This window comes from Rhinolophus hipposideros, assembly GCF_964194185.1.
Source record: "Rhinolophus hipposideros genome assembly, chromosome: 9".
Taxonomy (NCBI): domain Eukaryota; kingdom Metazoa; phylum Chordata; class Mammalia; order Chiroptera; family Rhinolophidae; genus Rhinolophus; species Rhinolophus hipposideros.
The window spans coordinates 90,410,430-90,438,389 of NC_138055.1; the positions used below are offsets into that span (position 1 = coordinate 90,410,430).

The following is a 27,960-nucleotide window of genomic DNA, read 5'->3' on the forward strand; positions in this document are numbered from 1 at the left end:
CTGCCACACCCTCCAGAGAAAGCCACTCTCCCTGGGGTCACCCACCTTGCCCAACAAATTCTTAATTTCCATCAGAACTCATGCTCTCCCAGCTTGGCTTCTGTCACCACAAAGCTTTTTTTTTTTTTTTTCAGAAATTCCTTTCCCCTCATATCACTGGTCTTCTCTTGTAAGACTGGCTTTTCTGTAGCTGTGAATTTTGGGGTTAAAGAGCCTCAGTTTTCCTCTGGTATAAAATGAGACAAATACATCACCAGAGATGATCAGGGGAAGCCGCCCAGCCCTTCCTGGGGCCTCACAGGGGGGGAGGGAGGCAGGGAAAGCAATGAGCTGTGTCAGAGACGAGGGTGACCAAGCACAGTGGGTGTTTGGTGCCCGGAGGAGCTTCTACAAGGTCACAACCCTGCTAATGGAGATTAGACTTCACATTACTTCTACCCTCTTCATTTTACAAAGGATTTTAAAAACTATACAAAGATAATATGATAGTTGAGAAAACAGGGATAGATAAGCTAAGTAAACACATACTTTATAAAATATGTCTCTGAAAAACTGTTTGCTAGCCCCTCTGATCCAGAGTTGTACCCATGATGTCATGATTTGTGAAGGTATGTGAGCAAGTGGACACCAGGACCACGGTGAATTACGCAACGGGCCCCTTGAGGTGCCTGTCCCTGGGCCCCACTCCATGCAAGTTTCTCCTGAGGCCTCTCAAGCAGGCGTCAGCAAATGAAGGCCAGGGGGCCAGATCGGGCGCTTGAGCTAATAATGTGTTTCTATTTGCAAATGGTTGGAAAAAAATAAACAGATTGATAATATTTCATGACACATGAAAATTATGTGGAATTCAAATCTCAGTATCCATAATTAAGTTCTGTTGGAACAGAGCCACACTCAGCTGCTTCCATGCTACAACCGCAGAGCTGAGCTGTCGTGTCAGAGCTGGTCTGGCCCGGAAGGCCTGCACACGCTCTCTGACCTGTCAGCAGCTGTGTGCGCCTGCTCCAAAGCAGTCTCTCCGGCTTGGCTGTCCTCTCCCTGCATCTGACCGCTCTCCTCCCCAAGTGCCCGGCCTGCATTCCACACTCGCTCTGAAACTCGGGCCCTTGAAAGCCAACACCACAGGGACCTGGAGACACTGCCAGTCTCAGTTCCCCAGGGCAGCAGGAGTCAGCGCATGAATGATTGAGAGCATCGGATCAACCCAAAGCCTCTTTCCAACCACTGGTTTCAACTTCTGTCATCACCCATTTTCTCCCAGGGTGATTGAGAAATACTAAATGGACTGGCGCTCTATCCCAGAAAGGGTGACACAGCCAAAAAGGGGCATGAAAGAGACAAGGAAGAAAAGCAGAGGCACCCAGGGAACCATATGAATGATTCAAGTCCTGCAAGAGATGTCCCGATGGCCAGCTATGCCCAAGCCCTACTAGAGAGGAAAGTGGGTGACACCATCTTCCTCTTCACTTCTGCTGCTCAGGCAAGTTCCACAGAAGCGGGTCATTGAGAAACTGTCCTCCAAGAGTCAGATGCCATGACCCGTTGGTGCCCCTTCCTCATTTACCCTCTTTCCCACATCTCCTTCCTACGCCCTGGTTCCTGCCATGTTTGATGACTTCTTTGGACCCTGAGGCCGGCTCCTGTGAGGCCAGAGGATGGAGACAGTCGTGGCTACAACCTCGGCAAACCCAGCCCATTTCCCCCAGCTCTGCTGACATCCCACGCGCTGAGACTCCAGGGACTAGACGTGACCTTAGAAATCATGTAGTGCAGCCGTCTTATTTTAGAGAGGAGGAAACTGAGGCACAGATAATGGAAGCTGCTTAACCAAATCACATATCTAATTCGTGGCAAAGCTCATACTGGACCAAATACTATATCCCTTTGACTGAGGTTCAGCTTGGAGGCCACTTCGATGCTTCTGGCTTATTTTAAGGAAATACTTCACGTGAAGATATTCAGGTTTGGTTCAGGCTTGAACAGGCTTCTTTTTTAGATTGACTTCTGGCTAAATAAAGAATTAATTTGGGGGCCCAGTTTGGGGCTCAGCAAATGCAAAATTATAGTTGTACCTTCTCTTTTGCCTTTCTGAGCACACGTGGGATCCAGGGAGACATCCACATGACTGATTAGATACCCAAGCAGGGCTACAGCTGAGATGGAGTGCCTCCATTCCTTGATTTCCCCTTTAGCAAACAGAGGGTCAGGCTCACTGGGTTAGAATAGAATTTTCCACAAGAGAGGTCCAGACAGGAAGAGAGCACAAAGTGGGAAGGCCTGGCCCTTCTGGGCCCCAAGAAGGTAGGAGGGAAGGGTGCTGTGGTCTGAATGGGCACCCCCTCCCCAGTTCCCATGTTGAACATAACCCCTCAGGTGATGGTCAAGGGTGGGGCCTGAGGGAGGTGATTAGGCCAGGAGGGCAGAACCGTCAGGAATGGGGTTAGTGAAAAAGACCCCAGAGAGCTTCTTTGTCCCTTTTACCACGTGAGGGTACAAGGAGAAATCAGCGGCCCGGACAATGGCCCTCACTCAATTATGTCAGATTTCTGACCTCCAAAATTGTGAGCAATACGTTTCTGTTGTTTATAAGCCAACCAGCCTGTAATTTTCTGTTATAGCAGCCTGCGTGGACAGAGGGGCAGGGGAACGTGACAGAGGGGAGGGAGCAGTGGGAGAGTGCTCAGGATTCTGAGGGGACCCCTCTAAGGCCACGCCGTCAGTGACACAGCCACAGCACATAAAACGTGGGGCTCTGAGAGGCAGCTACCTGAGCCCCTCCTCGTTGTGTGCACTATTTCCCTATCAACCACTAGAGAAGGCCAGATTAGTTACAGACAAATAAAGAAGTAATATCTCAGTTGAAAAGTGCATGAATTTTGTAATCTTGCTATGTTGACTTTGGTTTCAAAAGGAGACCTCATTTTCTTCGGACCTTTCACTCCACTTGGCTCTAAACCAGGATTCCTTCCTGGGGCTATGAACCCTTTCTTTGATGACCTGGCTGCTGGGTGACTTGTCTCCACCTCACTCTACTTGCAGTGCCTTACCTCCTGGGATCTCTCCGAGATCAGGATGAACCCGTTGTGGTCGATGACGAAGCAGTCCAGGTCCTGGGGAGAAATCCAGAAGGGAGGTGAGGCCAGGCCCTCCCCTGACCCCTGGGTCCCGGGCCCATCCTGACATTTGGGAAGGCAGGCCTCCATGTCTAGCGAGAAGGTTCCCTCTGCAGAGCCCAGCCCTGCACGGAAGGAGGGCATTTGGGAAGGAGGGGAGCTGGCCCATCAAGAGGCTGTGGGTTGAGGGGCCCATATGTCCCACTTCTACCCTCTTCACACGGGGGAAGAACTTACACTGTCCTGGCAGCTCTTTGGGCACGGTTCATCCACAGCACTGCACTGGAAGGAAGAGGAGATATTGTAGATTGCGTGTGCCGTGTGTGCATATGGTAGGTGTGTGAGCGCGTCTAGTGCTACGTGTGTGGTACATTTGTGTGGTGTATGGGGACTGGTGAGTGTGTGTCTATGGCAAACTTGTGTTGTGTGCACATGTGTACTATGGCATATATGTTTATATGTGTGTCTGCCTGTGTATGGTATATGTGGTGTGTATGTATATGTGCAGGGCATGTGTGGTGTGTGATGAGCGTACGTATGGTGTATGTGTGGGTGTGCGCACATATGTATTGGATGTGTGTGTGTGTGTGTGTGTCTGTGGGTGTGTCTGTGGGTGTGGCTGTGGGTGTGGCTGTGCGGTGCGTTAGTAGGTCCGGGCACTGGAGCAGGACCCTTGCCGGCTGGCAGCAGCCAAAGCACACAGGGTCAGCTCCTCTGAGGGAGCCACAGCCCCTGCAGCTGGGGGTGAGGGGAGGAGGTCAGCTGCATTTCTGGGCTTCATGGGGGGCTTTTTACTGTTTATCACCAGGCAGGATGTGGTGACTGACTCCAGACTACTGGGCTGGAGGTCCTCCCCGCTCCAATCTCTTCCATCTTTATTGTCTGGCTCCCTAAACTTGTTCAAAGTGAAAGGGGGCCATGGAACACAGGAGGCTCGGTGCCATGGGGCAGATTCAGGGCCGGAGGAGCTTATGGGGGTACAATGAGGAGCCCTAGGAAGCTCGAAAGAGCTTGAGTCTGAAGGCTCTGGAGAGTAGAGGCAGGAAAGGAAGAGGTGGAATGGCAAGAGCTATGGTAAGCTCAGCGCCTAGTGGGAAGACCATGGACGGCTTGGGTCTTGGCTGGCGGGACTGAGGGGAGCAGCCATGAGGGGGCTTTGGAGTATTAGAGATGTGGTGAAAGGCAGGCCAGTCCCAAAGGGGACCCTGTGTCCTGTCCTTTGTCTGGGGTTTAACTTGAGAGAGCACTGGGTGGGAAAGGCTGGGACCAGAGATGGGTCGCTGACAGAGACACAGGAGCTGAGAAAGGCGGAGAGCTGACAGAGGGCCCAGGAGGGGGCCAGAAGGGAGAGCTTGAGGGAGTGGGTCTGAAAGGACCAGCCCCTCCTCACCATGGAGATGCCGGGGTCTCCTGCCCTGCCCTGGCCCTGCCACCATCACACCTACCTGCTGTGTGGCCGCCCAGAACGTTCGCTGTAGTGACTCCAGCCTCATTTGGATGCCCACCGCTGCAAGGAAGCAGGAAGAAGGAGGGTAAGCCATGAGTGTGTCTTGGGGGAGGGGAGTGGTAGGTGGGAGGGAAGAGAAAGTGAGAGAAAAAATAGATTCGAGTTAAAGAGAGGAGGTGCATCGGCAGGCACTGAGAGGAGAGATAGCACCCGGGCAGAAAGGGATGGGGAGAGCTGAGTCAGATGGTAGCGAGCGAAATGAGGTTCCTGGGGCGTGGGGTACGGGAGAAAAAAAAAACTGACTGGTGGCTTCTGTCTCTCCACAGCAGACGAGACCAGAAAATGACCCCAAAGGAAGTTGAGGCCTGAGTTCTAGAGAACAAGAAGGACGCATTCATCCTCAAATCTCGGGGAGCTCGAGGCAGGTGCACTGGGCAGATCATGCTCCTCTTTCTCACACATGGAAGAGTAGAGGCAGAGAGATCCAGCCATTTGTTCAAGGTCACATGACCAGAAGTGGTGGGACTGGAATTCACAGCCACTGTGGGTTGGGTAACTCCTGAGACTGCCTAGATGTCCAGCCTGATGTAACAACCTCTCTTGTACCCAATTTCTACTCAGAACCGCCCCACTTTGCTGAGGGTCCTAATCAGAATTACCATTTACCCAGATGTGCAGGTAGGTTCCAGAAAGCTAGAATCTCTACCAGCCTGTAAAAGCCACTCTTTTAATGACGCCACTTACAGGGGTCACCCATATCTCTGGTTCCCAAAGAAGGGTAGAGGATGGAAGCCGGTGCTCACATCCTAAGAGAAATTTGGGGTCAAAGAAAAGAAAGAAAGGCAGCTTATACTGAAAAGCAAAAGAATAAACAAACTAGGCCGACTTCCTACTGCCTGGTATAATAACAGTGAAAACATGTTGAGTACCAGCAACCTTTACATCCATGAGCTTCTTTCATCCACACTGCAGACCCGTTCTATTATTACTCAGAAGTCACAGCTGAGGAAACAGAGACTTGCCCAAGCCACCTAGCCCCCAAATGCAGCCTGAGGCCTCACTGGGTCTGTCTCTAAGGCTTGTAACCTCTCTATTGTCTAGGCCTGACTCAGTCCTGGTGGTCAGGAAGGAGCTGAGAGGCAAGCAGTCATCCACTTGGGGCTTCAGTTCCTCCCATCTGTCAAATGGGAATGCATCTGGGTTCCCAGCCCTTATGGAGTTTTCATGAGACATTCTACAGTGATCCCAATGGCCATTCATTGGAGAGACTTTCCATCACCGTCATCCTGACTTCCTGAGACTCAGCTGGCCCTTCTAAAACGTACTGGAGTTCCAGTATGGCACAGACACATATATCCTTTTGTTTTTTCAATATGAAATGATTCTGGAGAAAAGTGATGGAGAGAGAGAGACAGAGAATGAGAAAGAGAGAGAGAGAGAGAGAGAGACAGAGAGAGAGAGAGAGAGAGAGAGAGAGAGACAGAGAGAGAGAAAGAGAGAGAGAGAAGAGAAGAGAGACAGACAGAGAGAGACAGAGAGAGACAGAGAGACAGAGAAAGAGAGAGAGAGACAGAGAAAGAGAGAGACAGAGAGAGACAGAGAGAGAGAAGAGAGACAGAGAGAGACAGAGAGACAGAGAGAGAGAGAAAGAGAGATAGAAGAGAGAAGAGAGAAGAGAGAGTGCAGAGAAAGGTTAAGGGGCCAGAGTTCCAGCCCTGGGTTGGACTAGAGCCTTGATTTTCAAACTTTGGCATGCATCCGAATCACCTGGAAGGTTTGTTAAGACCTCACCCCAGAGTCTCGCATTCAGTAGATCTGAGGTGGGGCCTGAGAAGTGCTCCCGGGGGATGCTGGTGCTGCCGGTCCAAGGACAGTCTTTCGGGAACCACTGTTGTGAACCCCACTGTCTGATTGGACTTTCTGAGATGATGCCTACACAGCAGCCACGAGTCACATGTGGCTATTAAGCATTTGAAATGTGGCTACTGTGACTGAAGACCTGCCCTGAACATTTTTAATTGAGTTTTAATTAATTTAAATTTAAATAGCTACATGTGGCTGGTCGCCCCCATATTGGATAACACAATTTTTGAGCAATTCTGAATTTACAGGTGAAGATATCAAGGCCCCTCCCTTTGGCAAGTCGGTGGCTAGAACTCTGGCGGGCCTTCCTGAGCAGGTCCTGTGCTGTGGGAACAGTTGGGTTCTATGGGGGCTTCTTTGTTGCTTCGAGGACCAGGTGGCTGAAAGGCGTGGGAGGGAAGGAGACAGATAGACCCACTTCTTGGTTCGCCACAAACACAGTGGGTATGATCAGCAGGTGAGGCGACGCTGGGGGCTCAGCCCTGGCTCCCATGCCCCTTCATCCCTGTCACATTTCTCTCAGTCAGAGGCTACAGGGCCCCCTCACTCACTCCGCCTTATTCTTCCTTTTAAGATACCTTTGATATTCATTTTAGGCAGATTTCTTTCACCTGTAGAAAAAGGCTGAGTGAAAGAGGAGGAACCTTCTAAAAATTGTCAGAGAGGAGTCACAGTAAAGCTTAGAATGATCAGATCTTTCGGATTCAGGAAATCTCATTTACCCCTGTCCTTGGCCGCTGGGGTCAAAGAGCCCTCAGACTATTCCTAGAGCGAGACTCTGCTTCTCTACCTATTGCTCAGCGCCAAGTTTTCTAGAGTCATGACATTTCTGAGCTGGAAGAAAATCTATGATTCTAACAAAGGGAGTCTTGAGAGGATGCGGTTAATTCTTCCCTAAGGAAACAGGTGTTTGAGGCTCTTGAGTGGAAATGGCAGGAGTGGGGCACAGAGCAGATTCTCCCCCACCAGGTTCCCTTTCACAGTTGGACCATAAGCTCCTCCAAGCAGGCTCTGGGTCCTTTCCATCTGAGTATCCTTTGCAGAATTTAGGACATTCCAACCGCCTACTGATCTCTACTTGAGTCACCAATAGGCATTTCAAACGTCACAAGTTCAATACCTAACTCTGGCTTTTCCTTCTAAAAGCTGACCCTCCTTGAGGTTTCCCCATTTGGGGGATGGTTCTCTGCCTAGTTATCATTTCCCCCACCTCATCCAAGTTCTGTAGACCTTATTCCAAAACTTCATACATCTGTCTATTTTTCTCCCCCTTCCAGCTAGCTACCACCCTGGGCCAAACCATCATCTCTCTCACTTGGATTAATTTAATAGACTACTAAGCGGTCTCCCTGCCCTCCATGACCCATTCTCCACACAGCCATAAGAGTGGTCTTTCTGAAGATCAAATCATGTCACTCCCTTGCTGAAAACATTCTAATGCCTTCCCACAGCTCTTTGAACAAAATCTAAACTTCTTTGTAATATTGCCTACAAGACCCTAAGGACTGGCCCTGCAGATGTCCGATTTCAACAGGAATGATCTTCTCCCTCACACATGCTGAGCTCACTCCCACTCTGGGGCATTTGCAGCAGCTGTTGTCCCTTCCTGGAATGCTCTCTCCCTGGAACTTTACAGGCTGGCTCCTCTTGTCATCAGCTCTCAGCCCAAACAACATCTCTCAGAGAGGCCATTCCTGACCTGCCCAGACTCATTCTCTAGCTTATCACTCTGTTTATTTTCTAAGCAACATAGTTTATTTATTTTATTTCCATTGATTGTCTCACCCCATTCGAATGGGGGCTAATAGCAGGCCAGGCAGTTGAGTTCTGATTCCCTAGCATCTAGAATAATACGTAGCACATAGTGGGGTGCAATAAATATGTTTTGAGCTAAATAAAGAAATACTTGTGAATTACTGAGTCAGCCACTTGACCGGGAAGCAAATTCCACAAGACCCCTCTGTCCCTTGAGTCAAGTGTTCAAGACCTTGCTGGCTTCCTTCCTCTCGTATGCAGCCCTACCCTCTTATGGATGCTGGACTTGAGATCCTGGAGACTTAGCTGTGCTCTGCTTCCCTTGAAAACCTAGGAAGAGCCCCACCAAGAAGCAGGGAATTGAGGTGAGACACAGAGAGCTTGCTCATGGTAAGCACTGTTAGATGCTGGTTGGTGTGCAGTGGGGAGGGTGGTGAGCAGCATGGGAATATCTTCAAGCACAAACCTGAAGGCTTGCACCCCTTGGCTTTAATCTTTTCAAACCCTTCTGTTCAGCTCCTGACTCACACCCCGAAAGGTGCTTTTCCATCCCAGACCCCGAGAAAGCCCAACCTTCTCTCCTGGGAGAACTGTCCACAGCTCAGATTGCTGTTCCAGGCACTTGCTTCCTCGGGTGGTTGGCTATTGTCAGAGCCTCCGTGGAGCCTCCCCTGGGCTCCATTGCACCTCCTAATAAGCACACTGTATGCAGGAGATGATACGGCCTGTTCTCAGGCAGGCTCAGAACTCGTGCTGAAGAGAGATATCGGAGTAGCAAAGGGGCCCAGGGAACGTGGGGCTTCCCCCACACCCCCTGGGTTATTAAGAGACACCTCCTCATGCCTGTGCACGTGGGTCTTTGTTTTAGACCCAGACCTGGGTCCCCAGGGACCTGCACAACCCGATATGGAGAAATCAGACCCCCTTACCCTGGCCCGAGCCTGGGTTCTCACCCCGTTCTCTCGCTCGCTTCTCCACAACTATCTGTGCCTTCCTCCAAAGCAGCTTTTCTTTAAGATCTCCTTGGCTGGCAGACAACCCAACAAAGAGCCTCAATGAGACCATAGGCGGCAGACTGTTTATCAAGATGAACCTCTGCTCTGAGTCCTGGCTGTCACCTTGGTGTTGCTTTGTTGTCACAGGCAGCAAAACAAAACAGCTGAGCACATGCACACTCGTGTGCACCTGTGCATACACAGAGAAATGATCCCTGTCAGGGGCCATGCTCCCAGGAGTCAGAAACTCCGTCTTTGCCCCTGGCTCTCATAGCTACTTGGCCCATCTTTCGTCTGTGCCCGAAAGCCCAGCGGGTGAGGAGGGGTCACCTTTCCTCATAACAGCTGGGGAGTCTGCAGGCACTCTGTGAGCACTTGGATCGAAGAGCGCCTTTGTGGAAGGAAAGAGACCAGAGATGTCAATCACTCTACCTCCCCATTTTACAGGCAGGAAACTGAGGCCCAGGGATGTCAGTTAATTAACTAGCTATCAGCTAGTTAATAAGCAGCAGAGTTTAGACTCTGAGTCTCTTGTTGCATAGACCTGGGCCCTTTCTTCCTTCCCATTCCTCTCAGCATTGGGCTGGGTGAGGCAGAGGCCCTCTTCTAGAAATGCTTGCATTGTAGGAGGGCAGGCAAACCAACCACAGAAAGCTGCTGTACATTTTCTGTGATAAGCACAGGTTGGCCCAAAGAAAGGCCATAGATCACAGAAGGAGAAGGTCAAGTCCACAGACTAACCAGGCAAACTTCACAGAGGTGACATTCTGGTTGAGTTTTGCAGGAGAGCATTCCAGTCTCAGGGAAGGACACGCTTTCAGGGGCTGGGCAGTAGGAAGTGTGTGTAGGGGTAGGTGGGAGCATTTAGCTTGAAGAGCAGAGTGCATGTGACACCTGTGTAGGTGAGAGGCCAGACTTGCAGGAGGTAAAAGATGCTCTCTCTTCCTGGGCCAGCATCGCGAGCCCTCCAGTGCCGTGTCGCCCAGCAGGGCTGATGGAAAGAAGAGTGCAGGAGCTTCCTGTCAGGGCTGTCCGGTCAAGTGGGTTTCTCAGCCTGCACCCTCAGTCCTCATGGTGAATCCCCCAGGAGAGCAGGCAAAACGGAAGAGGGACACTGGGATACGCCTGACAGATTGCCACCAGGCTATAGTATCTGCCATCAGGTTGTCCGGCCAGTTTTAGGAACTGCAAGGAAGGGTCATTGAGGGGTCGGTGCCCAGGCTGGGCTCCTCCTCTGGATTAGTTTTCTTTGCCTGTGGATCAAACACTAGCCATCTCTTGGAATATCAGTGTCTGCAACGTCTTGTCCTGATTGGTTAGTAAAGAGGTCTCTGAGTTCTTGGATACCAGTCTTACCCTTGTATGCCTAGCCCATCTAGATAGGAGCCCGGAGAAGCCAAGCCTGGAGAGGCAGGGGCTGCATTTGCCCTGGTGCTTGGAGGGCGCCCCCAGGGCACCACAGACAACCTTCCCACCAACGCCAGCAGGTCCTGAGGCAGGACCCTGCATTTTGCTCCCTTAAGTAGCCTGGGTCTGTGGCCCCTGAGACTCAGTGACCTCTGCGTAACTAAGTGACTTTCTCTGTGAGGCTCAGGCTCCTTTGGAGGGCTGGCAGGCAGATGAGCCCCCTATGAGCCCCTCCAACTACCCTGAAATAAATCCCCCTTTGACTGAGAGAGGGATTTAGGTTTTCCTTCTGCACAGGCGGGAGGGAAGATGCCTCCCTGCATGTCTCTGAGCAGGAGACTGACCCAGCTTCCCAGGGGGCTTCTCTGCCAGCTGGCTCCGGCCCCTGTTTCCCCAAAGGGAAAGGTAGAGAGGGGAGAGAGGCTGAGGAGGGGCGCGGCCAGAGGCGGGAGAGCCTGGAGGAGCCTGGGGGAAGGAAGATGGAGGTGCCTGGTAAAACCGCGTTCCTCCTCCCTGGAGTTGGGAGCAATGAATCTATAGGCCCTTTTTTTTCCACTGAAATGTGAGCATTTCAAGGGTGAGCGCTGCCCTCCCCGGCCGTGAGCGCCTCGGTGTGTGTGCGCCTGTGTGCGCGCTTCCCCTGTGTGTGTTACTGTCGCTGTCATCACAGATGTACCCCCAGCTGTCACTCCATTGCTCCGTCTCTTTGCTCGCGCGCACACGCGTGCTCTCTCCTCCTCTCCCCTTCTTTCCCCTCTCCTCTCCGTCTCCCTCTGTCCCTCCCTCTTCCCTTCTCAGTTTGTTATTGACCCAGCAGCCCCATCCCCTTGGCGGTGGCGGCGGCGGCATTCCTGCTCCCCGGTGCTGTCTGCTGCGTGCCAGGTCCCCGCTCCCGCTGCCCTGGGGACGGACAGTGCCCACTGTGCTCTGCTTGCCAGTGCTGTCTGGATTTCTCCAGGAATCCCAGGAGGGACTCACTGGATGGCTCAGAGCTACTTGATTTAAGGAGCTCGAGGTCAGGGTGAAAAAAGGTGAGTGCTGTGCGTGGTGGGAAGAGATGAGGGGTTGGCAGGGGGCAGGGTGGCTGGGGACTGGGTCCCATTGCCCTGCACAAATAGCAGCTCTGCTCCTGACTGAGGGTCAGGGAAGTGCTCAGGTCGGGACATCTGGGCAGCCCAAAGACACAGGGCACGGGAACTCTGACCTCACCATGTTGGAGCTGTGAGCTAGGATTCTGCTAAGATGGGGAAGCCAGGGAAGGACAGGGGGGAGGAGGCCAGTGCCAGTGCCAGGTGACAGGCCTGTGTGGCATAGAAACCATCCCTGCGGCATGGAGACAGCCAAACAGGAGCCCTGTGCCGGCCGTCTGCATGCCCGGCTCGCTCAGCCTGAGGAACCTGTGTGCTTGGGAAAGGAGATGGTGGTGACAGGGCTGGCAGAGCGTGGCTGGGGCAGGCGGAGGCCTGGGTACAGACCTCAGGGTCCTTGCCCTCAGTGTGGGGTGGTGGCCTCAGGCAGCCGTCCTTGGACACGGCGGCAGAGGAACCCTTCTGGGCTGGACATGGGTCCACATTGCTGTGGGGGAAACTGCGCTAGTGGGGGCGTGGCTGGGCGTGGACCAGGGAGAAGCGCCTTGCAGCTTCCTTGGTGAGCCCAAGGCCTTGCTCCTGGCCCACCTGAGACGCAGTGGGTGTCGTGGACTCAGCGTGGGCAGATTGGGCGATCTACAGGCAGGCCACGCCTACCTGCTTCTAGACCCATGCCTCGTGGCACGGACACCCTGAGTCAGAGCAGGACAGCCGTTCCCAGCAGTCCTGAGGCCATTCTGACAGTGCTGAGGGGGTCTGACCAGGAACCCTGACCTCCCGGCTCAGTTCCAGTCAGTTGCTTTGCCTTGTCCCCGAGCTGTGTGGTCAGCATTTCTGGGGGTGATGGTGGTGAGGCTGGTGCCTGGCTGTCAGGGCATGTTGGGCATCGCCTCTCTGTGACTCAGATCGACACTCTGCAGCTTAGAGAACTACCAGCTGGGGGAGGGGAGGCCAGCTGAGCACGTGGCGCTGGGTGGGGGAAGTCCAGCCTGGAGGGAAACCCGCCGCTTCCTGCTCTTCCCACCCCACCTCCCACCGGCACAGTCTCTGGCACTGCCAAGGAGGGAGGCCAGGAAAGCCAGCTGGGGGTGGCAGGAGAAGGAGGGCGGCTTCTGAAGCAACCGATCTGGTTTCCTTGGGATTTGACTAAAAGCTGTGTCTGGGGCCCAGACGAGCAAACCCTGTTCCATTTCCCAGGCCAGGCATGTTGGAAGGTGCTGGGTTGGGGCTGCTTTGGGTTTAGTGGGCAGCTTGGGAGGAGGCAGGGGAGTTTCTGTAATGTTAGGGTACCTGGGGAGCTGTGGGCTGGGCAGAGGGGAAGGAGTGTGAACAGAGCAGCCTCTCCCCTCTCGGGGCCTCCCCCTTCGGCCTCCAGCCCAGCCCTGGGACCCCATCCACGGCCGCCATGATCGCGTAGCCCATTCAGGTGGGAGAGTGGTTCCCATGAGAGGTGACTTGGGGCTTTCCTGTCTTGAGTTCCTTAGGGTCTGTTTGAGACTGGGAATGTTTGATGAGGAAACCAGTGCAGGAAGTGCGGGGCTGAAAATGGGGCATGCGTTTTAAAATGAATCAGGAGGGTTTGTCTGTTCCAGGTACCAAAAGAGAGGTTTTCAAAAGCCTGCTTCTGTGCTACCCGGGCAGTGTGTGTTATGGGGGGATGAAGAACAGGGAAAAGATCGAGCCTGTTTCCAGGAAGGGCTCGAATGACCAGGCTGGCAGCAGCAGGTAGAGAGCCCAGCCCCCCACAACCCCCACCACACAGGGCTCAGCTTGGGACACCCCATTGTCCAGGTCCTTCTCTGCCTTCCTGGGGTGGGGAGGACACTGTCCTTACAGCCCCAAGAAGTGGCCCCAATCCTAGCCGTGCCTCCCATTAGCCTGTGGCCTCCACCTCCCTGCAGAGCAAAGGAGGTGCAGAGAACACCTCCTGGATGGCTCTTTTTGCTTCTAGTTCAGTAAGTCTGGTGCTGAGGGGGACCCATGTCCTGAGTCAAGGACCCCAGACCAAAAGGCGATACCAGGGAGGGTGCACACGGCAGGACCAGCATGCCGTCCCAGGGCTCAGAGACCCCGGTGGAGGCAAAATGGGCATTAACCAGCTGTGGGGCTTGGACACTTGCCTTAGGGGGCTGGGCATGCAGAAGCATCAGAGGAAGGGCGTGGACGCCAGCCTGTGGTGGGTGTGTTGGCAGTTTCTAGCTGGAGTCTGAACCCACTCACGGGGCAGAAGCACCCCAAGGTCAGAGTTGCTCGCCATCTTAACCTGAGCGTCCGCAAGGAATGAGAGCAAGGCCGGCTGCTCCTGGTGGGGGCTCAGGGTGAGGCACCCCCAACCCCCGGGAAAGCAGAGTCCCCTCCACCCAGGTCTCCAGGGGATGCTGCACCCACTTGGCTCAGCAGGAGCACGTGGAACCTTCTGCTCTTACTGCTGCCTCCTGTTTCATCACTACCTCCCCACCCCTAGCTTCTCAGCCCACCCTCCTCACCTCAGCACCTAACCCTCCATCAGAAGGGCTTCTAGAAAGCCCTTGCCACTCCCTGGACCAGACCTTGGCCTCCTGGGGCTTCCCCCTGCATCTGTGATATTTCTGGACAGAGGGTGGCTGTGGGGGAGAGCTGGCTTGCATCTCAGTCTAGTATGGCACACAGCTTGCTTCTCCATCAGTAGGAGGGGTAAGAACACCTGTCATCCCAGCTTTAGTGAGAGAGTGGATAAGGAAACGCCCATGAAGCATTGCACAAACGAAAGGTTGTATCTCCCTTTTCTTGTCTTTCCCTTTGTATATTGGGCATGAGCAGCTAAAGAACAGAATGAACCTAGCAGCCCATAAAGGCAGCTGAGTTAGGGGCATTGTGTACCATCATTCGGGCCCAAAGCTTTATTTTTTTATTACCTAACTTGAGGGAAGTTACTTAATTTCCAGTGCCTCAGTTTCCCCATCTGCAAAATGATATTAATAATACTAACCTCAGCGAGTTGCTATGAGGACTGAGAACACCATACAAAGGTGTTTGTGGCCATGGAAATGCCTTCTCCCCACACAGAGACTTCTGGAAGGAGGTGCTCATGTCAGTATCCTCCCCCTTCTACCCAGGTCACTGCCACTCCCTGTTGGTGCCTGGCTTCCAGAGACTGACCAGCATGGCCTCCTGGGAGGTGCCAGGGTCTGCTGGGGGAGGAGTGATCTACCACAGTGCTTCTCAAACTGAAATATGCATACAAATTGTCTGGCTCATTCTGATTCCGTTGGCCGGGGTTGGGGCCCGAGATTCTGCATTTCTAAGAGGTTCCTAGGTGAACCCCAAACTTTGAGTAACAAAGGCTTAGAGCACACAGCGCCATGTTTCTGGTTCTCAGGGGTTCCCTCACTTGACTGTTTTTAGATTCTCAGCCCCATCTTCTAATCCTGGTTCCCCCAGCAAAACTCATTGAAGGAGGCCCAGGGTCCCTGCTGGGCTGCCCTTTCTCTCTGGTATCTCTGTCTCTTGGACTGGGACAAAAAGCCCCATGAGGATTAGAAGCAAGTCCAGAAAAGTCACAAGGCTGTGGGGCGTGGAGGCAGGAGATCTTTTTGGCAGAACCCCTGACTCTTTTCCATCCCCATTCTCCACCCTGGGTGGGGACTGCCCTCCATGGCGAATGGTGTTAATTTATTCCAGCAGCCAGCCAGCACCTGCTGAAGCAGCTGTCTGCAAGCTTCCTAATATAGGTCACCCCCTGCCTAATGAGGCTGGATACTTCTGTGGGGTGGGAAGGGGTCCTTTGAATGGAGGTGTGCTAGTGGGCAGCAGGCCAAGGAGCTAGGAGGTGCTGGGCTCAGGCCTGTATCTCCCTACGGGCCACTTCCCTGGTGCTCCAGGAGGCAGGGTCAGCTCCCCAGGGAACACAGGTACCCCTCCCTCCCCATGGACCTGGGGCCTTATTCCATCACATTGCTCCAGAAATACCAGGCTCAGTAATGTCCTGCCACCTCACAAGATGCCACCTGTGGTGTGCATTGTGGCGTCTTGCCTGACATTCAAGGCTGGGGATAGGCATGAGCACCTCACTGGACGCTGCCGTCTTCACTGAGTAGTGCTTGCTCCTCAGCCCCTGGGCTCACTTCTGGGGGGACACAGAGGCCAGGGAAGGGTGGGGGGTAGAACGGGGAGCCTCGTTGAAAGAGGAGCTCAGGTGGAAATAGGGCCTGGGCTCAGGTGAGAGGGGTTCTCTACCATCTGCCACCTTGCAGGAAGCCGGACAGAGGGGGGCACAGAGGCTGGATTGGGTCCCCAGCCCTGTGTGGGTCTGAGCAGAGCCCGTCCTGGGTTAGGGACTGCCCTGGAGGGTTTGCTATAGACTGGAGGTGTCCCTGTCCATCTGCCTGGGGGGCTTTGCAGGAACTGCCAGGAGTCTTACTCTGCTGCCTGAATGTTGGGTCTGAGGAGGAGGTACAGAGGGCTGCCAGCAGGGCACGCATGTGTGCACCCGTGCGTGCGTGTGTGTGTTAGCACATGCCTAACTGCATGGCTACCTGTGGGTGTGTGTCTACACCACATGCTGTGTTGGGTGCTCCAAGCACATGTCTGGGATCCTGTGTGTGCCCTGCTCTGTGCACACATCAATGTCTCCCCACAGAGGCCATGTTGGGTGACAGTCACTGGGGAGTGGACAGGCTCAGGAGCCTGCGATTCTGTCCCTGACCTAGCGTGTGACCTTGCACAAGGTGGTCATTATCTCAGTGACTCGGGTGGCCACTGACTTGCCTAATACTGTGTGGGCTCTGTGAGCTCTTGATATGAGGGTTCTTGCTGGCGTAGGAGATTGTGCTGAGGGTCAGTTCCTGAGGGACCTGTCTGTGACGGTCCCTCTGTGTCCCCCCAGAAGTGAGTCTGGAAGGCTGTGTGTGTAAGCAACACGTGGTGGTCCACAGGCCTGGCACAGGCTCGGGAAGGCAGCCAGGTGCTCAGGCACCGAGAAGTCTGCTCAGATGTGGGGTATGTGGGGCCAGGACACAGCTGCCCCACAGGCCTGCTGGTGTTCCCTCACATCTGTCACGGGCTCAAGTCCACGCTGGGCTCATTCACCTGAATGATTTTCTAAGGTGATTTGTGTACAACAGATAGAAAATGTTAACTCTTCTCCCTTAATTCGATTGATCCTCACAGAAATTCCACTCATTAACTATCACCACCATCCCTTTTAGAGCTAAGATAACCGAGGCCCAGAGAGTTCGCCGTGTTTGCTTAGGTTGCACAGCTAGGCAATGACGTGACAGGGATCTGAACAACACCTGAGCTACTCTAAACATCACCCCCACTCCTCGGCCTGGGCCTTGAAGTCCGTCCGGGAGGCAGCGCGGAGACCGGGCTCCTCCGCACACCTCACATCTATGCCCAGGTGTGGAGACACTCTGCCAGCCCCTGCCTGGAGCCCTCCTGATGTGCAGAGGGGGAGAGGAAACACAAAGCCAAGAGGAGACAGGGCCCCTCCCCTCCCGACAGGCTGTCCTTGCTGGAGCACAGCTGAAGGTTCTATGGGGGCTGCTGTTTTCTAAGTGGGTTCTGCCGCTCTCTGGGAGGCAGCTGTAACCAAGGGAGTAGGGGGAGAGCGGCAATGCGACCAAGAGCTGCCGTAGGACCCTAAATGCCTGAGGGAAACCCTGCTTTACCGGAGATTTCAGATCTGAACACGCTAGCTTCCCAGGAGCTCTTGCCACCTCCTCAGCTGTCTGTTTAACTCTGCCACTGGCTCTTCAGCCTCCCAGAATTAACCAGGCCTGTGGGAGGAGGGAGAGGGAGACTGAAACCAGGAATCACCCAGGGATGAATTTGGCAACCAAGGAAGTCAAACTCCGGGAGCCAGCCAGGGCCAGTGGTTGACAGGATGCTGCCTTAGGGAGCAGGGTGGGGCTGGCTGGCAGCAGTCTCCCTACCCCACTCCCATCCCATTCCTCACCTTGGCCCCTGCCAGCTGCGGTAGCAGAAGAGGGCCAGTGTCCCACTCATGAGTCATTGGGTTGGAGCAGATCAGGTCATTGAGACCCTTGAAAAGCTGAGTCTCCCTGTTCTGCCCTCTCTGTAAGAGAAACCTGCTTTCTGCACCCCTGGCCTGCTCCTTCTGGGCCACAATCTCACCCTCTACTCCGTGTTTCTGTCTTCTGTGTGAGCAGCAGCTGCAGCATGAACCCCTGAGCTGGTGAGTCTTATTATAGACCGGCGGGCGGAAGACGAGTGCTGCAACTCACTCTCAGGCGAAGGTGGAGGGGAAGCAGGCAGTCTGCGGAGGGGCTGCTCTCTGCCTCCTCTGGGGCCATGGTAAGAGCCACCTGTGACCTCACTCTGCTCACTTAGCTGAGATGTCCCTCAATTTCTCCGCTTATGACATGGAAAATCTGAGACACAGAGGAGGCCATATCACTCTGAAAACATTTTAGAGACCAACACATCAGAGAGGCAAGAAGAAGAGATAGGGGAGGCCGGGAGCAGGGACCTGGGAAGCCTGTGGGACAATTCCTGCATCTCACAGCCCAGAGCTCAGCACGTGCCTTAGGCTGGGACGCCTGAGCCTGCACCCCCACGTCACCCCCAAGCAGCCCAGGGAGGCTGAGGGTTTCCTGGCTTCTTTGCCTCTGAGTCCTCTTCTTCCCCCACCCAGGAAATCATAGCTGAGTACAGGAGAGGGAACGATGAGGAATGTAAATAGACACCAGGGCCCTCTCCCTAACCCCTGGGCTGGACGGGCCTGGGCCTCGAATGCCTGCTTCCGCTCAGCGCTCTCTCTCTCCCTCTCTCTCTCTCTCAGGACTGACCAGTAGCACATACCAAGGGGCTCCCCTGTCCCCAGAGGTGCAGGGCCGTGAGAGCTGTGGCATTCACCATGCTGGCCCTGGGCAGTGGCCCTGAGCAGAGGATCGGGCTGGTCCTGCAGTGGAGGCGGATGTCCTGTGAGTACGGGCCCGGGAGAGGGCGAGCTGGGCTCCCAGTAATGCATCTGGGCTGCAGGAAGGCCTAAGACGCGTCTTGCTGGGAGGCCCAGGGACCGGCTCTGGGAACCCAGGGATTACCAGCTATAGTCCTGCCATGCTAATGGCATCTGTGGCACCTAAAGAAAGTGTAGCTGCTGAGGCCTGGATGGTTAGATCAGGAGATGGAGGCCATGACAGGAGGTCCTGTCTCCCTAAGTTGGTCTGTTGCTGCACCCAGGAGGGCCACCCCCACCCCCAGCTGTCCCAGCTTATGCGCGTCCTGTTGTGCTAACGGCCCGCCTCCCTCTTATTGAGCTGGGACCATCTGCTGGGTGAACCTGAACCTTCTCTCGTGCCTCAGTCTTCCCAACTCTGAAATGGAAGCAACTAGCGGGCTCTTGGGATGGAGGGCTGGAAAGGACCTTAGGGATCGGGTCCAACCCTCCGTCTCCCTATGAGGAAACAGGCGGTTTGTTTCCCATAAGGAAGTTTCCACAGTTGTCAGGGTGAAAGAAGCCCCGAGAATTCTCTCTCCGTGAAGTAAAGGGACAAGGTTAGGGAGGACGGGTTTGCGGGGCACATGGTAAGAGGTAAGAAATGGTCCTGACTTCTCCCCTCAAATACTCAGCCTGTCATGCGGCTGCCTCGCAACACAAGCAGCTTGAATTATTCACCATGTGAGAGTGGCTCATCCCTGAGCAACTCAGATCCCCTTTCAACCTCGTTCTAGAATCACTCAACACCTCGCAATACAGGATTATGTTTTCTTGTCACTAGGGCTTTTATGCCATTCAGTTTCTTGGAGGTGGGGGAATGGTGGTTTCTAGTTGTGTGGAACCTTTTGAGAGGGAAACCAGATAGTTTGAATTTTTTTCTGGAGAAAGTGAAGTCTGAAGAATGTTGATTTTCAAATGGCATGGTGGTGGGCAGTATGGAGCAGGCTGGCCTGGAGGCAGATGGCTCAGAAGAGTGACAGGGTGTCAGGTAACAGCAGGTACCCCTCCATGGCCAGGAAGGGTCACCAGTTGCCTTCCATGGCCATACCAGTGCTCATTTCCCCTCGAGAACAAAGAGGCTCAGGTGACAGCTTTCAGTGTGTCTTTGCTGTCATCGATCCTCCAGGCAGGGGAGGGATACAGCCCCACCCTGTTCCTTCCAGCTCTGACCTTTGGAACACCGGACAACGGACACCTCCCAGACACAGACTCAAGACCACCCTATCCAGGCACCCAGGCTGGGGTGGCTGCTGCCTCTCTGGGTGGGGCCAACTGGCAGGAGCTAGTCTGCACATCTTCAGCGCCTCTCCAGCTGGGGTCTTTCCTCTGGGCATGGTGAGGCCGACTGGGTGCGGCAGAGCTCTTTGGAGCTCATCCCTGTTCCCTCTCACAGTGGCCAGGCCTCTCTGATACCCAGGAGCACAATTAAGGGGGTTTTACAGTCACGTTTAGAAAGGGCTGCTGGACGACGGAACGAGCAGCTGCCCTGTTGTGATTGTTCTCTGAGGCCCCCCCAGCCCTTCCACAGGCTGGGCCCTGAGCTTGCTACGCAGAGGGTCCTGGGCCAAGTGTAGGACCACAGAAGGAAGGCTGTTACAGGATCCAGCCTGCAGACATGCTACCCTACAGCCCTTAGGGGTGAGCAGGAGCTCAGGCAATGGGCATGGACGACTTCGAATGAGAGTAAATATGGCACCTGTCCCAAGTTTCACCATTTACACTGGCTCGGGTGCTTGTGTTGTTCGACATGGAAGTCGAATTGCGCAGCTCATCCTTGTCATTTGCACAGGGCTCTCTGGACAGGCTCCTGGGTGGGCTGGGCTCCCGCTGGTCCTCACACTGCGTCGCCAGCCCCATCTTGGGTGTAGGACTCATGCAGATCTGACACACTGGGAGGTCGTAGGGGCAGGATTGGAGGGTCCCTTTGTGTTCCCCTTCCATGCATGGCATGTCTTAGACCAGGTTGGGGGTAGGGGAGCAGAGGCGAAGGAAGCAGCAGTGCGGCCGCTTTCTTTTGGAAAGAGGACCTTTCTCCTGGCAGTGATACTGGGAAAGGCACATGGGAGAGGTCTCTCTGACGTCCTCATGTCCTTTATTTTGTCAACATCTATGGTGTCAGTGGGACCCAAGTTCCCGAGAAGATCGTCTGTGGGAGGCCCCACGAGCTGAGGCATCTTTGCGGACCAGCATTGCTTGTCCTCTGGACTCAGCTCGGCCGTTCTGCAGGGTCACAGTCTATGAAAGCGATTTCCTCGCCAGATGTGCTGTGAGGCAAGGAGCCCTGCTGCCACTGTGTGATGTCCGTTAATATAGAAGTGCTTTGGGTTTGTTAGTCACCTTGTTATGGGGGCAGTACATGTTTGTGCATTGGTTGTGGCTGGACCAAAGGAGATCAAGCCAAGAGGCCTTTATGATACGAAGTAGCACGGAGGGACAGAGGCAGGAGGCAGTAACCCTTGCCTGTCACTTTCTTTCCACCCGTCTGTCTACCCCCCAACCCCGACCCCTCCAGGGATCATCTGCTGGATCGCCCTGTGTGCCGTGGAGGCCCTCCCTGGCTGCCCCTTCTCCTGTAAGTGTGACACCCAAAGCCTGGAGGTGGATTGCAGTGGGCTAGGCCTCACCACGGTGCCCCCTGATCTGCCTGCTGCCACCCGAACCCTCTTGCTCTTGAACAATAAGCTGAGTGCCCTGCCAAGCTGGGCTTTCGCCAACCTATCCAGCCTGCAGCGGTTGGACCTCTCCAATAACTTCCTGGACCAGCTGCCAGGCTCCGTTTTCGGGGACCTGACAAATCTGACAGAGCTGCAGCTGCGCAATAACAGCATCAGGACCCTGGACAGGGATCTGCTGCAGCACTCGCCCCTGCTCCGCCACCTGGACCTGTCCATCAATGGCCTGGCTCAGCTGCCCCCAGGCCTTTTCGACAGACTCCCGGCACTGCGCTCCCTGTCACTGCGCTCCAACCGCCTGCAAAACCTTGACCGGATGACGTTTGAACCCCTAGCAAGCCTGCAGCTGCTGCAGGTTGGGGACAACCCCTGGGAGTGTGACTGTAACCTGCGTGATTTCAAGCACTGGATGGAATGGTTCTCCTACCGAGGTGAGCACAGCCAGCCCTGCCTGGCGTGAGGTATTTGGAGGGTCATGCCTGGCCCAACACATTTCCTGGAGGTTGGGCACTGACTCAGGGCTGAGGTCAGGGGGAAAACGGGTGGCCCTTTTCTCCACTAGCCAGATAGAAGGGTCCCAGCCTAAACCCCAAATGATCAGCAGGAGAGAGAGGCCGGGGTGATGCTTTTCTCCTGGAACCCCCCTCCACTGGTGCCCTTTCTTCTCTGTGTCCCGCTCCCTACTCCCATTCTCCTTTCTCTTTTCTTTCAGATTGACTCACTGTAATTTGATCTCACTTTCGTAGATTTCATGAGGGAACTTAAAGACACAGGATAATTTTTCTCTGCATCCCACGTGATATGGCTCTGGGCTTCTCCGGCTTGGTAAAGAAGGAAGAAAAACCACCCTTGTTCCTCTGAAATACTCAGTTTCGGGAGGGTGGAATACAGTTTAAATCCACCGACAAGACCAAATTTTCATTTTCATGATGATCTCAACTCCCTCTCCCAAGAACTTTTGTTATCAAAGCTTTTAATAAGAAGCCAACTGGCTTTGGTTTTACTTTCTTTCCCTTCTTCCTTTCATTAACCAGGAAAGTTCTATAATGAACTATGAAGTGATTGAATGAAGTGGAAAGGGAGGGCAAAGAAGCAAGCACAGTGGCTAGAAATGCCAGATATGGGTTTGATTTGTGGCTCTGCCATTCACTAACTGTGTAATCTTGAGAAAGTTGATTACCTTTTCTGTGGCAGGGCCTCAATCTGTAAAATGGGATGAATAACGATATCTATCTCAGAATCATTGTGAGGATTAAATAGGTAATGCATGTAAAGTGTCTTAAAAAAAAGTACTTAGCATTAAGTAAGTCCTCTGTAAAACTTATCATTTATTTGTTCATTTGCTGGTAGTAGTCATAATATTAAGTGAATTCAGTAAGACACAGTTTGGTGCCCAGCATAAAGCAGAAGCTCAATGCATATGTGAATCAATCAGTATCAAAACTCTTGGAAAGAATGCTAACGCTTTTCATCAAAGTCTCACTCTTTTTGTTTCATACCAGCCACAATCTCAATTAGTTGCATGATATTCTCATGTGTAAGTTATTCAAAACACTTTACTCTCCATAAAATGTTAGTCACTGTGATAATTTCTCCCATTTTTTGTGAGTGGGGAAATAATAATGAACATTTGTATAGTTCCCAGTTTACAGATACCTTTTCATGTACATTACCTATTTTAATTCTCATGTAGCTAATTGGGTTAGCCTTCTTATTTTACAGCCAGGAAAACTAAGACTCATAAGCAATTACGTACGTACGTAATTTGCACAAGATGACATAGGCGGGGTTCACCTGTCGGGTCCGTGGAGGAGGAAGACAGGTCTGCTCGGTCAGCACCCGGCTCCTGCCTGTACGAAGGCGGCCCTGGACACGGCCCGCCGGGTGTAAGACTGGCTAACTTCATGAAGGCAGTCAGGGGCACAGGAAACTAGCGGCCAACTGTCTTCAGACCCCAACCAACGTGCTGTCCTTAGGGAATGGCCCTGCCCTTTCATACAGTCATAAGGAACTAAGCTCGCAGCACAACACAGCGTGGAAAGGGAATGTATATTTTCAGAAGTTTTCAACAGTAGTTTCCAACCTTGCACTCAGTCAAAAAAAAAAAAAATCCTGGGATATTTTCCTCAGCACCCTGGGAAAAGACTGATGTCTGTTGCATGCAGCAGCTGGGCTGGGACAGGGAACTGGCAGTGAAGTCGTGGGAGGAGTCGAGTCCATTCACAGGGAGTCATTGCCTGCATCTAGATTTCACTGGAAGCTGAAAAGGGGCCAAGATCCCGCTCTGATTTCCCAGGGCAGGGGGAGGGGGGGGCGGTGTTCAGGCAGCTCCTTCTCCTTAGCTGCCCTTTCGCCCAACCGTGTTCTGCATCTCCTTGATGGAGCTTGGCTGTGTACCTGTGTACCCATCCCTGCCTGCACTGCTCCCCCCATTAGCACTGGCCCCCCTCCTTTGGCTTCATGGGTCTTCAGGATTCCCTGCTAACATGCTTCTGCACTCAGCGATTCTATGGTTGGAGTGCTGGTGGGGTCATTGGATTGCTCTAAAGAGGAAATCTTGTACAACCCATTTTGTCTGTACTCCAGGTACGCTTAGGCAACTGAAAGGTCTTACATGAAAGAGTGGTGGCCTTTGGCTTTTGTTCTCTTTTTTTGTGAGCGGAAGAGGCCTGGGGGGTAATACACTGTGTTGAGCACGGACAGTACTTGGGTTTACAGATGGGCGGTAAGCAGGCAGATTCAGGGCCAAGGGGAGAAGTGGAACTGTCGTGCGGGGGGGCGCTGGGCTCTGTCTTTGCACTGACAAGCCTCTCCCTAGCACCTCCACATGTCGCCATTGTCTCCCCTGTGTGTCAGTTTGACTCTGCAGCAAGTAGTCTTGACTGACATGGTTGTGTGCTTCTCTGTACAATGGGAATCGTGACCGTATCCACTTCGCGTGGTTTGTGCACGGAGTAAACGCTGTGATGGAGGTGCCGCACTGGCCCGGCACCTGGCGCAGCAGATCCCACTGTCCCTCCTCCTTCCTCTCCAACCCATGGGATCCCAGGACTGAGTGCCTGGCCAACAGAAACTAGCCCTTCTGGGCCTTCCGCTTTGGGGATCTGGGGATGGGGAGAGGGAGTCCAGCTTCTGGGTGCCTGGTCAGCCCTTCCTTTCTTCTCCCCAATGCAGGCGGCCGCCTGGACCAGCTTGCCTGCACCCTCCCCAAGGAGCTGAGGGGGAAGGACATGCGCATGGTCCCCATGGAGATGTTCAACTACTGTTCCCAGTTGGAGGATGAGAATAGCTCGGCTGGGCTGGATAGTCCCGGGCTACCCTGCACCAAGGCCAGCCCGGAGTCTGTGAAGCCCAAGCCAGGGGCCGAGCCTGAGCCCGAGCCCAGCACCGCCTGCCCCCAGAAGCAGAGGTACCGGCCAGTGAGCGTGCGCAGGGCCATCGGCACAGTGATCATCGCCGGGGTTGTGTGCGGGGTCGTCTGCATCATGATGGTGGTGGCCGCCGCCTATGGCTGCATCTACGCCTCCCTCATGGCCAAGTACCACCGGGAGCTCAGGAAGCGCCAGCCCCTCATGGGGGACCCGGAGGGGGAGCACGAAGAGCAGAAGCAGATCTCCTCTGTGGCATGAGAGCCCAGCCCCGCCTGGCCCGGCAGGAAGAGCAGGGAGAGCCCATGGGGATTGCTTCGGGCAGGGCTGGCATACCCTTCAGTCACGGTCCCCAGCTCGGCTTTCCTCCCAGCCCTCCCGCAAACCAGCCACAGTGCGATTTCTGAGTCTCCAGATGACGTTCTTCTCCGAGCCACCAAATCTTTGGAACACCAGGGGGATGGCCCTCAGCTTCCGGCCACAGGGAAGAAAGAACTGTGTGCAAGTGGAGGCTGCTGGACTGAGTGCTCCCATGGCCCTTCCTGCCCTGGGTGTGGTCACAGCTGGCTGACTCTCCCTGCCTGTCGCCCAACCCCCTTATCTGCATTTAGGGGCTGGGGGAAGCGACACCGGGCCAGGAACCCACTTCTGCAACGCTCTTCTAAGCCAGGAGGACATTCTGCACTACCCCTCAGTGAAAGTTGGGTCTAGCTTTCCAATGCTGGTACCATTACACCCACCTGTCACCTGGACACAGTACTTAGAAACACAGTGCTGTGATGATAACACAGTCCCTTGGCTGAAGCCATTATGTCCCTATATCTGCTAGAGACCACGCCAACCAACCACACTGCTCCTGGATTCACTAATTTGTCTCACATAAAAGTCACAGCATCACCAGCGAAATCACCTCGATTGAAAAAATCTCACACATACACACACACACACACACACACACACACGCGCGCGCGCGCGCACACACAGTCACGTGGAGACAGAAGTTATGAGAACGTGGGAAGCAGAAGCATGTCTCCCCCGTGGGTCTCTAGCTCTCTGACCACAGAACCTTTGCTTGCTTACCCCAATCTTCTCAAGTCAACACGGGGAAGAAACCAAACGGACAACATGGGATGCCTTTGAGATCCTCTAAAGTGGGCCAAGTGGGTGAGCCTGCTCATCACCATGGTAACCCTCTCACACCTGTCCTGCTGGGTTTTCCAGGGACACCAGCTCAGAGGCCTTGAAGCTGCAGTGCCTGTGGAGAGTGCCTCCTAAGACCCAGAGCTGCCTGAGTGCGTCACTGCCAGGCCCTGTGGGGACACCCACCAATTCCACTCCTATAGCCTGCAGCCCAAGAATCATTGCTCTGTACCTCTCACCCCTCCAGCTTCAGCATCTCTGGCTCTGTCACCTCGGGTGGGGACTGGGCCATGCTCTGTGATTGGTGGTATCTTGGGAAAGCCGGTGGCCTTTGCTGGAGCTCACTGCCTGCCAACATCTCCCGAATAGACCCAGGAGCAGGGCACTCTGCTCAGAGGCTTCAGTGGTGGGGCTCCCTTTCCCAGGGTTTGGTCTGCTCAGTCTGGCTTCCCAGATGTCTTCATTGTACCTGGACTGGGGTCCAAAACAAAGCATGGGCCAAGGGTCCTGTCTGCTCTTTTGCTGGAACCGATACCAAAGGGGCAGAGATACCTGCTTGCAGGCTGTGGAAGGGGCAGTGAGAAGAGGCCTGTGCAGGGTTTGGGGTCATCAGTCTTCTTTTCTAGGTCTGCCACCCCCTCTTGTGAATCTGACCCTGGTTTGAGTACTAGTCTCCCTCTGCCGGACACTGGTTTTCCCATGGCTCCCAGAGGGGTGAGATGTATCTGGACGGGTTCTGGCTCTAAGACAGGCTCTCTGTGGTGGCCCAGGAAGAGGTCGCCAAAATATGAGGGTCTGAGGAAGGACAGGGAAGGACAGGGCAAGCCTGGACACTTCCACTCATAGAGGAGCTTCGTGGGGGTGTGGGGTTGTGGGAGGAGGAGGAGTGCTTTTGAGGTCATTCTCTAGTAGGGGTACAGAGGGAGCCCCAGCACAGGCTGCTAGGTGCCCTCCCGGAGGTGCAGGCAAGTCTTCCTTTTTTTGGTTTGCCAGCTAAAACCAGATCTTGGGATTTCCTAAAGGGAATGGGGGGAGGGGTGGGCGTTGTCAATGGTGGTCTCTTCATTCGGAGACAGAAGATTTTTAAAGGCAAAATTATATTTCTGGTTTGTTGTTTCAGAAGACCAATAAAGACTGTATTTTCCTATGTACTTCCTGGTTTCCTTGGGTGGGGAAGGTAGGTGGGTGCTGGGAGCGTGGCTTCCTGCCCCTCGCCTCCCAAGCAGCTGCCCAAAGTGCTGCCAGATGTCAGCACAATGTCCAGAACTCCTAAGACAGGTGGGGGCCTTGCCTGGGGGCACCCCCAGGAGAGAGTGAACAGGCACCGCAGCTGAGTGTGCCAAGCTCGCCCACGTGGTGGCCTGATGGCAGTATATGATGGCCTGATGGCAGTATATGTGAGCCTCAGGCTGCTCTCACCGGGAAGCAACGGGACTTGTGGAGTGAGGAAGGGGAGGTGGAGCCCTGTCTGCTCTACTCTGCTCCCTGTGGGGGCTCCTCCACCCTAGCTGTCAGTCAAGGGCAAACCCACACTGGCAGTCAGGGCAGATGGGCCAATGTGGCAGAAAGGCATACGTCTGTGCAATGGGAGGGAGGGGAGGACTCCCTAAGGGCAGTTAGGGGTCTTCTCTGCGGACTGGCTTTTATCAGCTTCGGTGATGTTGGTGACATTTGCTGACATGAAGGAAGAGCCCCGTGTCACGTCTTACCCTCTTGGGACAGACAGAAGATACTTGGAACAGACAGAAGATACTCGGGGCTTACAAATATGATCTCTCTATAGGGGTCAGCAGGCGGGGAATCAGGATTAGGGACTGGAGGGCTGAGGGTGCAGGAGACCAGGAGAAGAGAGGCGGGAGAGAGAGTATGCCCTCTGGGGTTGCTCAGGTATGCCACACCCAGGTGACCCACCTCCAGGCCCGGACTGGCTTCTGGCTGACTGTTCATTCGTTTTCAGAGACCAAGATGGAATTTTCTCCTTCCTAGGAGACTTCCTTTGGGTGAAACCCTAGAGAGCCAGGAGCAAACCCCAGGGAGAAGTGAACCATCAGGGTCCCCATTCCTGGAGGTCAGCTGGACTCCTGGCAGCACTGGGCTGTTCCCCTTTCTAGGTAGTGATAACTGTGGGGTTTGCTTTCCTGCAGCCCTAACTGGTATAGCAGACCTGAG

At 54.1% G+C, this 27,960-nt stretch overlaps 2 protein-coding genes across 2 annotated transcripts in view; one reads left to right on the plus strand and one right to left on the minus strand.

The window, feature by feature from the left end:
• CACNA2D4 (calcium voltage-gated channel auxiliary subunit alpha2delta 4) overlaps positions 1 to 27,960 on the minus strand; it is a gene marked incomplete at its 5' end in the record, with an annotated part of 135,071 nt that overhangs the window by 13,616 nt on the left and 93,495 nt on the right. The window contains 3 exons of the mRNA XM_081058997.1: positions 3,048 to 3,110; positions 3,351 to 3,395; positions 4,559 to 4,620. Of these exons, the coding sequence (XP_080915123.1) occupies positions 3,048 to 3,110; positions 3,351 to 3,395; positions 4,559 to 4,620 (170 nt within the window). The remainder of the gene's footprint in view (positions 1 to 3,047; positions 3,111 to 3,350; positions 3,396 to 4,558; positions 4,621 to 27,960) is intronic.
• LRTM2 (leucine rich repeats and transmembrane domains 2) lies at positions 11,123 to 26,935 on the plus strand. The gene is made up of 5 exons (XM_081061400.1): positions 11,123 to 11,611; positions 17,821 to 17,965; positions 18,453 to 18,594; positions 21,124 to 21,714; positions 24,458 to 26,935. Exons 3-5 carry the CDS (start codon positions 18,528 to 18,530, stop codon positions 24,910 to 24,912), a joined length of 1,113 nt encoding a protein of 370 aa, XP_080917526.1. The 5' UTR covers positions 11,123 to 11,611; positions 17,821 to 17,965; positions 18,453 to 18,527; the 3' UTR covers positions 24,913 to 26,935.

Excerpts from the sequence above, each read along its gene's own strand:
- LRTM2 (XM_081061400.1), top strand. The coding sequence starts at position 18,528 with ATGCTGGCCCTGGGCAGTGGCCCTGAGCAGAGGATCGGGCTGGTCCTG. Across the intron at positions 18,595-21,123 it reads GCAGTGGAGGCGGATGTCCT|GGATCATCTGCTGGATCGCC; the intron begins GTGAGTACGGGC and ends CGACCCCTCCAG. Across the intron at positions 21,715-24,457 it reads GGAATGGTTCTCCTACCGAG|GCGGCCGCCTGGACCAGCTT; the intron begins GTGAGCACAGCC and ends TCCCCAATGCAG.